Source organism: Pelodiscus sinensis, chromosome 1 (assembly GCF_049634645.1).
Source record: "Pelodiscus sinensis isolate JC-2024 chromosome 1, ASM4963464v1, whole genome shotgun sequence".
NCBI lineage: Eukaryota > Metazoa > Chordata > Testudines > Trionychidae > Pelodiscus > Pelodiscus sinensis.
This window is the reverse complement of record NC_134711.1, coordinates 123459601-123470142: the sequence shown is the minus strand read 5'-3', so window position 1 is coordinate 123470142 and position 10542 is coordinate 123459601. Positions and strand designations below refer to the sequence as shown.

The 10542-nt window shown below is 38.1% G+C and overlaps 1 protein-coding gene across 2 annotated transcripts in view; it reads right to left on the bottom strand.

Annotated features, from left to right (window-relative positions):
- Positions 1-2542: 2542 nt before the first annotated feature.
- NUP50 (nucleoporin 50) overlaps positions 2543-10542 on the bottom strand; it is a 30294-nt gene continuing 22294 nt past the window's right edge. For both annotated transcript variants that reach the window (XM_075899875.1, XM_075899884.1), the window contains exons 5-8: positions 9558-10223; positions 7366-7444; positions 5664-5782; positions 2543-2924 (exon numbers count right to left, since the gene is read on the bottom strand). In XM_075899875.1, coding sequence (XP_075755990.1) covers positions 2722-2924; positions 5664-5782; positions 7366-7444; positions 9558-10223 — 1067 coding nt within the window. In that variant the 3' untranslated portion in view covers positions 2543-2721. The remainder of the gene's footprint in view (positions 2925-5663; positions 5783-7365; positions 7445-9557; positions 10224-10542) is intronic.

The following is a 10542-nucleotide window of genomic DNA, read 5'->3' as shown; positions in this document are numbered from 1 at the left end:
TTGTCCTTTCTGAGCAAGCTGTAACCCTTCCATACTAATATTCTAGTTGTGTATTATCCTACTAAGACTGTGGTGCCAATTATGCCATAGTTATGATTATTCATTAGCATTTCTAGTTCCTGTTTATTTCCCTACTTCTTGAAAGAAGACAGCAATGCTCTATCTACAAGGCAAGAAATAAATTATTTATTGAATTAGAATTCTAATTAAGACACTCATAGTTAAGAAACAGATAACATCCTAATACAAATTAAAGGGTAATTTCCTAACAAACTCCATTTTTTACATTTACTTTTAATTTGTGTTTAGTTAATTTTTCAAACAACAAAATCCCCAGGGTCTGTATTAAAATCTGTAGACTTTCCTAAAATCTACTCTAGGTTTCTCCCTCACTGTCCCATGAACTACAAAAGCCAAACCATTGTGCCACAATAATCATTTTTATAACCCTAAGAGCAAAATAATTTGATTTACAATTGAACACTACAAGTAAAGCATACAATTTAAGTTCTCACTCTCTCAATTCAAATTACTGAAGAGTCAATATAAGAAAGAACTTTTAGATTTAATATCACTTTTCCCTATTTAATTGTAACTGATTACAAATTTAAATGAAAAAAATAGACCTAAGACATTTCATATGTGTACAGTTTTCTTTAAGGGAGACTTTAGTATTATGAGAATATAAACTTGCCTATTTCATCTTTCCTATGTATGTTTACATGTCATTTACAAATACCAACACATGCTAAGCTAAATAAGGTGTGTCCTCCCAAACTACCATGGAAAATTTGTGTATTTGCTATTTTGGACATTGTGGGGCATAAAGTTTCCAGCATATTAGATTTTCCTTAAATAGCATTAGTCCTATCCTCTTTCCTGCCGTCAACACCAACCACCAAACATACAGTCACAATGTAAACGTTTTAAATGCTTGCAATCACAGAGGTAACAGAACCATTCATAAGCCTCTTCTACTTAGCCTACCCAGCTTCAACAGCAAGTCAAAACATGCATTTCCATGGCTCAGATTTCATTAATTTCAGAGGCAATGTGCAAAGGACACATGGAAAGTTAGCCAAATGTGCCACTAATGAATTTGTCTAGCCTGTTTATTGGTCCACATTGCAATTGAGGCACATTGTTACTACATATCTTCGCACATGAGGAAGTAAACAAATACCAAGCATTAGACACCTAAGAGTAATACAAAATTCCTCTTAAACTGAGAGGTGCCTAATTAGTGATCTGCTCCTCAGATTACTCTCCTCCATTTGCAGTAACTTGTGGCCTACAAAACAATTTCTTCACTGAATTTTGTTTTCTAAAAACAAACTCAAAACTATTTCCTCCCTTGGCCCTTCAACCTGAGTCTGTAAAACTTGTACACATTATGATTTTTCACTCACAGAATTAACATGCAGACATTTAAATTCTGATCTGAGTTGTGTGCCAGCATGACTTTAGAAGGAAACTAATCACACACACACACACACACACACACACACTTCAGTGGCTAAATACAAAACCAAATGCAAAAAAGGCACCAATTTACATTTATAATGGTCATGTCTATACAGCATCTGAGCTCCCTTCCAGATTAACACTAAATACTTTGCTCAGATTAAGATGTTTCAGTAGTCCAAAAGCTATAACGCTGTAGCCAATCCAACTGTTCTATGTAATGCCAGCAAATTGCTTTTTCAGAGAGAGACAAATATTTAATAGTATAGTACCCAAGTTTACACAAACTCTTGGCCGTGTAGGAGACACTTACAACAGTGCAAGATTTATTTAATTTAATTTGATGTTCATGCATACAAAATTTTATGAACAGATTGGGCAAGGGAAAATACATACCCTATTTTCCACACTACACTGCTTCTACTGTTGTGTTTCTGAACCATAACCTGCAGGGAATAGAGAAGAATACTTCTAGGAAAAAGTGAGTAGTGGAATCTCTACCCTTGCCTCTAGCTCTATCAACAATACCAATTATAGGGCTAGTCTGCGTTGAGAGATGATCATCTCCAGTTTTCTGTGGCTACTACTGTAACAGTAAACACACACACAAAAACCCTGAATTTGAAGCAGAGCAACATTAAAGTCAACAGGAATAATGCAAACATTTTCTTTGAGGAACCACAGATGTAGTTTCTAAATCCCAACAGTACATTATTTTTAAAAAATTGTAAGAAATGTAATCTAGAGGCATTGTTATTGAGATGCATAATTTTTCAGGTGATAGTTCAAAAGATTAGATCCCTTACCAAAGCTAGTAGAAACCAGTTTTGTATTTTGAAAGAAAAAAAAAGTAAATTCAGTCTAGAAACAGTTTCAAAAGTTAAACAATGCAGCATTCTCCCTTCTCAAAAAATAAGGTTGCTCCACTTTCAACCTTCAAGCCTTGAGGAACACAGGGTAGCCCATTTTATAATTTGATTTGTCAATCCAGCAATCACTTTAAATTAAATGCACAAATTTTGTCCAAATATGGGTCATACATTAGATATTCCAAAAAAGGAGGGAAGATAGATGGAAACTTGTTTTCAGTAAAAGCTTTTATTAGTCATTTTAGCTTTTCCTCCCAAAAAACTTTTCAGCTTTCCTACACCGTTCTTAGAATGTAAGAGTAGAGAGTTAAGAAGTGTTCTAAGTTAAAGAAAAAACGAGTAGCAGCAGTTTGGCAGTAATTTCTCAGAGCATTTGTATGCACTATGTTTAGACCTCCTTTTTCTCAAGTAGAATTTTGTGCAACTCATCTGCATCCTCACTTGTTTTCACTCTTATTAACATAGTAACAGGGACAGTGGAACTCTTCTCATCAATTGGTGGATTGGGAACACAGACAATAAGAACGTTGTTTTTTCCTGTCCTTGTGCAGGGCATCTTGGGCGGAACCAACACATTCAAGAGTATGTTACCTGCATTTGTGAGAAAAGAGCAAGTTATATAAATTAAATTGTTGGCATTTTAAGAAAAAGTTTACATATTAGTAAGCTTTACACAGCAGAAATTTAATATGTAGCATGGAATGAGGGATAGATAGCCCCTCCACTCTCAAATTTCTCTTTCCCCATCATATTCCCAAGACACAGAGGGATAGCAGTGTTAGTCTGTAACTTTAAAAACGAGTAGTCCCACAGCATCTTAGAGGCCAACAAAAATATAGAGGATCATGAGCTTTCATGAAAAAGATTCATTTCATCAGATGAATTGGAAGGGATTCTCCCACCAGTAAGAACTGCAGGTATATTTCTACTTCATGATTTCTTTGAAGCAACAGCAGACTGGTATTATCTGTTTCATTCTGATGATCTATTTGATTGAGCACTGTGTGCAGGTGGCAAAGCTTGGAGATAAGATTTATTATAGCTGCTCTAGTTATTCCTGAGTGAATTTTGTGCCACTGCATAATACAGAATTTCCCACCCAATAATAAGGCTACACAATCCTGACTCTACCAAGCACTCTAGTATTCACAAATTTCTCAATCACTTACAGATATGGCAATTTCTTGCCGTATGCCTGTAAAAAAAGAGTCACCTAACTCGTGACCATTGTTCCCCTGGCATGACGACACTGACACCGGGGGTGGTGAACCTTGAACCTGGTGGTAGACCCATGGAGTCCAGAATGGCCACTGGGGATGTGGCTGCCATTGGGGTGGCCAAGTACATGTATCCAAAGGGCTCCTGCGCTGCAATCTATAATTGACATGGGAGTGGTGCCAGGATCTCAACCTATATGAGGGTCTCACCGAATGTACAGATTCGGCCTCTGACTCCAACAAGTAATCTGAGGTTGACCATAGGGGAGCTGTTGACCTGTGCTCCCAGTGGTGTCAGGCCATGTCTGTCTGCTTCCTTCTGTGCACTGGTGCTGGTGGACTCATTGGCGGCATCGGGGTCAGATTAAGTTGTTCCATCGGTACTGGACCGTGTGGCGTTGCCAGGGTTGAGTACACTGGTGCCAAAGGTGGCGGTTGGGAGGACGCATATGCTGGAGGTACTGGAGCAGTCTGCGGTGTTGGGCCTTCCAATGCTGTCCACAGAAGCATGGGCATCGGCTGCACAATTGCCTGCGCCGGTGTCAGTACTGGAACCGGTATTGGTGCCAATGTTGGTATCGGTGCCAGTGCTGCCGATTGACTCAGTGCCTGCTTTGATGCCAGTTCAGACTATCCCAGAGCTACTCACAATGCCGGAGATGGCTGTCTTGGCACCTGCAGTGCTGAGGCCTCTGAATCTGGAGAGGTCAGTTCGATGAGCTCCCATGCCGAATCAAAGGTCTCTGAGGTTGACGGCTGATGGAGTTCTTCAAAAGTCCCTTCCGGTATCGGACTTTCTCTCCAGGTAGAGCTGTGTCTTCACCTTGGTGATACCGGGACATCCCAGAGTGCCTTTGAGGCTGATTGTCCTCCTTAGGGCACTCCTTGTAGCCACGACTCTCAGGCAATCTTCCCCTGACATCCTTAGCTCTCCTCTGTGCTGGGGACTGTGACCGGTGCCTGCACAGCACTACTGAGGTCTCCTGTACCGAGGATGGTGTGCTGCACACCAACAGAACCCGCTCCGGAGCCGGCAGCTGTAAAGCAAACTCCATGAGGATAAGCTTGAGCCTAGAGTCTCTCTTGTGCTTAGTCCTCTGTTTGCAGATGTTGCAGCTCTCTGTACTGTGGGTCTCTCCAAGACACTTCAAGCAAGAGTAATGCAGATCCCCACAGGGCACAGGCTCAAATCGCTGGCATCCCCTCCCCAGGTGGGGAGAGACCAGACCGGAGAAGCCCTCCTTTCTTAACTATTTACAGTAACTAATGAACTACTAATTAACTAATACAATATTCAGGCGATAAGTAAAACTACGTACAGGCTAAGAGTCTTACACCACTCCAGCTACTGTCACAGGCAGTAAGAAGGAACTGATGGGGTGGGGGGCCAGCAGTGATACATATGTGCCAATATACCGGCGCCACTCGAGGGGGCTCTCTGGCTGGCCCAACAGGGACTCAAGATCAAAGGCCCAAGCTGTATAATGGACTAATAAATCCAGTCATTGTGCTAATTCTGAGCTAAGGCTATTACACATTTAAATACACAAGAACTAGTATGTGAAGGTCTGTCTCCTTCTAGAGACACTGTTAGCGGTTGGGTAATCTCTGGCTAAAGCTTATTTACGCATGTGTATTACCTTACTTTTGTACATGTTTTCTCTGTAATGCTTTCACCTTAATCAACATATTTGTTTATAAAGGACTGTATTGTTACTTATGACAGCTGGCAATTACTGCTAATCAGTCTTCAAAGAGGAAGCAAAATGCAGATATTGGCTTGCTGAGACTATTATAGTGTAAGTAGGAAGAAATGTGCAACTCATTAGGAAGAAGACATGCAGGTCTCTATCCAAAAGGTGAGTTAGAAGTCTAGGATGTGTGTGTTTAGTGAACCATGAGGGGAAAAAACAGTCACAGTTCAGAGCAACTATAGCTATCTCACAGTTAAAAAAAATTCTTATGTGCTCAATGTATATACACGCTCAAATAAGAGATGCTAGAAGTTTGAGATCTGTCAATTATAGCAAACACTGAATCCATTAGGCGAGTACTAATATAACGATTATAGAGCATTATCAAGACTAACAAGGAAGACTCATAAGTTACATACCTAAATTGGTGTCTGCTCGCACTAACAATTGAGTTTTTTCATTTCCTGCAGGCTTTAAATGCAGTGTTCCTACACCTTTTTCTTTAAATTCATTATCTTTTTTGTAGAACAGTTTGCACCTATAAAAGTCAGACAGTAAATACAAATATAAAAAGTCTCCCAGAAAATAGACAACAGAAGACCATACAGTTAAAACCCTTTAAATAAATTTAAACCTGACATTCAATAATGAAGCCTCCCACACATGTCCAGTCTCCCAGATCACAAAATGTATTATTCAGATTCTTACTGCAACTACCGCACAGTAGCTCCCACAGCACGGGCAGGCTTGTCTATATTGTTATTTCAGGAAGAAAATGTGTCATTTAGGTTTCAAGTATAAACTGTTGACTATCAATTCCATGTGAAACATACAATAATCATTGTCAAACTTTTTTTGTAACAAAAGTTTGAAAGCATTTTAAGTTAAAATTTTATGGTAAAAGTAAATAGCGGTTAAATAAAAACTGTAATACATAAAGCTTGTGGCCATTGTCTGCAATGCTAATTTAACAGGAAAACTGGGGAAACAGAATTCGCATACAATGTCAAGTTAAAACATAACAGATTTCAGCATGCCCATAAAATAAAGGGTTCAGAAATGGGAAGCTGACCTTGAAAATAACTGTTAAAAAATGTAAATGCCAGAGTTAGAATATTTCAAACTTAGAATTTAACTTTTAAGCATGTGCATAAGCAGTTGGAGAATGAGGCACTTTGACAAACTATTTTAATTAAACATTTCTTTTAATAGGCGTAAAGCCTGAATTTGAAACATTTGGTTCAATGTTAACAAAAAGTATGGACTTAAAATACCTTAAATATTGTGAATTACTTCATATACAAACCAAAATTTTTAAAAAGTGTGTAACTTTAGTCTCCTATGGGAGGGATTTTCAAAAAGCATATAAAGTGAAAAGTCTCAGACTTCAAATTGCAAAATCTGATGGAGTGTAGCTGGTCAAAGAATTTCAGCTTTCTTGAGCTGTGGAGATTTGATATAGTAGAATGTGGTGGTGGTTACAAATAGGGGCATAAATTATTGCATATCAATTTTGTTTGTGTGTGCTGTTCTCACAGTGAGGAAGTTAGGCTACGTCTACACTACAGAGTTTTTCTGGGACACCAGAGGTATCACAGAAAAACTCTGCCGCATCGAGGGAATGGATCTGCTTTTTTGGAACAGTTTCCGAAAAAGCGGTCATGTTCTTTCAGAAGCCCTGCATTCCTCATTTTGAGGAATGTCAAATGTCGGAAAAGCCTCTTCTGGAAAAAAGCGGAAAAAGAATGCAGTGTAGACAATGCCTTGGAAACCTTATATTTTCTGCATAGATGAAACTTCTTCACAGAAAAAAAAAATCCTGTAAAATCTGAAGTTTTAACAATGAAGAAACTAAAAACCCCTGAAAACATCAATTTAACCAATTTAGGACTGTAAAATAGGAAAGAGTTACAGAACCTGCAGCATGTAAATAAAAGCTTTTTGAATTTTTAAAATTCATTCTCTCTCCATATGTGTGTGTGTATGTGTGTGTATATATATATATATATATATATATATATATATATATATATATATATATATATATAAATAAAATGAGAGAGAGACAGAGACATGATTTTTATCCACTGTGGCTGTTAAACATTAAAAACGATCACTTACTTCTTTGAGTAAAAGGCATCGTCTTCCTTCACCTCATTAAAAACTGCTTTTGGCGGTTCCTCCTCCTCCTCCTCGCCTCCTTGAACAAATGAATGATTTAATACAACTCAGAACAACATTGTGCAGATGCTACTTCAAAAATATTTTCTTCGCAGTGCATTATTGGTAATACACAAACATAAAAAGTTACATATTCAGAGTACCCAAATACAGTCCCCTAAGATCACATTTAAAATTTTTGGTACCTTGGAAGTAAGGGAACTGTAAGAAACTTGTTCCTGGTAAATCTAGCATTTTAAGAGTCACATCAGCTAAATATAATTGGTATCATTTTTATCACCATATCTATTTTGGACGTTTAAATAGCAGCTAGTTAATTATAAGGGTCTTTTAAAACCAGGATGGGCAGGGGGTTAGTTAGAAAATGAAGAGATTTACATGAGTAGTTCTCCCTCTCCCCCCAAATAAAATTATTTGAAGAGCTTAAAGTATTCCTGGGGGTGGGAGAAGGTGAAGGAGAGTTATACCCGTGATAGCAAGAGACAACAACTGGGTAAGAACTCAGCCTCTTTCCAGGAATTCTACCAGGATGCTGTGCCTGTCTCTGCTGCTACTCAAAACTTTTCTAAGCAGTAGCAGAAGGACACTGATTTTTTTGTTTGTTTGACTTCTTCCTACCTACTTATAAATAGCAGCAGTGAAATTGACCAGAATTTTATTAATTTTGCTCTGCAACTGTGCGACAAAACTACTGAGTAAGGGGCCCGAAACTGCCTGGAGACTTGAAGGCTTTAATGTACCACTGTATAGGTTGATCCCATTCAGAAAAATAAGGAACTTAGTTTTGTTCAAAAGTGTAAGTTCCACAAATATTGAAAGTGTGGTGGGGAAAGGCCGCAAAACGTCAAGGGAAGTTACTTACTAGTCAGTGGTTTTTTTCCCCAAAACAGAATTATAGAACTTCGATATAGGCAGACTGAAATGTTGATTACAAGTAAATAGGGTTACAAGTTCCTACACTGAACCTCAAAAGATAAATGTAATGTATAGGATTACAACAGAAACATTTATCAATACTGTACCAGTAGTAATTTCCAGATAAATAGGGGACAGGGAATCAAAAACACTGCAATAACCCACTCACTTTTCACATAAAATAGTACTTTTATATAACAATCTAATCAGTATTTGACAGTGCTATTTAAAATTCCGCACTTTTATAAAAATACCATTTATCACACTGATTGTTGCATCATTATTTATAATTTTAGAGAATGTTCTAAAAAAGATAAAAAGGGATCCTCCCTTTAACAGGTGGCAGCCCCTTTAAATATGCAGGTTCCAGTACATTGTTTAACTGGAGCTAAACACTGCAATGTAATTACATTTCATTGCAGGGAGAAATGTGCACTTTTTAGACATATACCAGTCTGACAGGTATTCAAATACAGGCAGTCCCCGGGTTACGTACAAGATAGGGACTGTAGGTTTGTTCTTAAGTTGAATTTGTATGTAAGTCGGAACTGGTACATATTGTAGGGGAAACTCTAGCCAAACATTTCTCCAGAGCTCAGTTTTATTCTCCACACCTCACTTCCCTCAGTCCTTTATTCTCAAGCTAAGGTGTCTGCTGAGAAAAGCTGCTCCGCGTCTCCCTGGTCTGCTGGGGGGTGGTGAGGGCTCTAGCTTCACGTCTCCCTGGTTTGCTGGGGGGAAGCAGCTAGTGCGGGGTTGCCTCACCCCGTTTGTAAGTAGGGATCCGATGTAAGTCGGATCCATGTAACCCGGGGACTGCCTGTAAATCAACACTGGGTATGAATTACAAATCTGATTGAAATTTTGGATGAACACAAATTTAAGATTTCAAATCATGTAACATGTCAAGTTCTGTAGGCAAATAAACTGCTTATATAACACTGAGCTGATGCTACTAATATGTATAAATTCAACAAATTTAATTTGTCATGACAGCAAGACTGATATTCAGGATGAGAGAAAGTTTTACAATTATTCATACTAAAAATACAAGAGCAAAACAGTGAATAAACATGGACAAGCCCCATTTTAAGCTTAAAAGCTCACTACAAAGTAGTCATGGAATATCAAGTTATACCTCAACACTCAAAGCTTATTTGCAAAAGTTTAACTTGTCAAAAGAAAAAACACATACAAAAAACGACACACATATTTACCTTTGTCATCACTACTTCCACTTTCTGTCTGAGCTTCCAATACCTTGCTGGAAAGCATAGAGACAGTCTTTCCCTGGTTTTCGTCTTTTCCAAATACACCCGAATTCCCAGGGGAGAATGAAAAACTAGTTTTTGTGCCAGAACTAAGGGAACTCAAAATAGAACTATCAACATTCTTGCCAAAATTAAATGAAACATTTGATGTAGCTCCTAATGATGATTCCCTGTTCTTTTCCATTGTAGATTCAGTTTTCTTGTCAGATTTATCCTCAGTTTTGTTGCTGTTAAACAAAAAAGTTGATCCTTGCTGAAGTTTAGAAGTGCCAAATGTAGGAACACACTGAGTTCCAATTGTTTTGTTACTTTCATTTTCAGAACCACTATCACTACTGCTTCCGTGGTGTTGTTCAATGCTTGCTAAATATTTCTCATAGTCTCTAAATATGGGAGTCAGATCACAGAGTGGATTTGTGTTTACATGCTTTACTATCCAGTCACGCACAGAACAGTTTAGAGCTGCTAACTGTTTGTGATAAACACTAGAGCTGCATGTTTTACTTTGAGTGCAATCCGAGGAAGAGGACTGTTGACTGCCACCGTTAGCTTTTGTGCCTGACGCCTTTTTCTCAACCAACGTGGTGGTGGGACCATTTGATGCCACAGATCCTATTGAAAAAAGTAAAAGTAATTTTAAAAAATGAAACTAATCTGGAAGATACTTACTTCAAAGTATGTATATCAAATCATCTATGGTCTTGCTCAGCTAGCTCTCTGAGCTCAATTAAATCTGTATCACCACTGGTTAAGGGCTGAGAAAAACACAGGTAGAGAGCAGTACAAGTAAATAAACAATACTTTAAAAGAGGTACAATGTTTGCAGTCTGCAGGTTCAAAATTGTATGGCTACACAGCGATTAAAGGAAACAAAAAATTCCAAAAAACAAAAACAGTACAAAAAAAAAAAGCAAGCGGTGTAGGAAAGTAT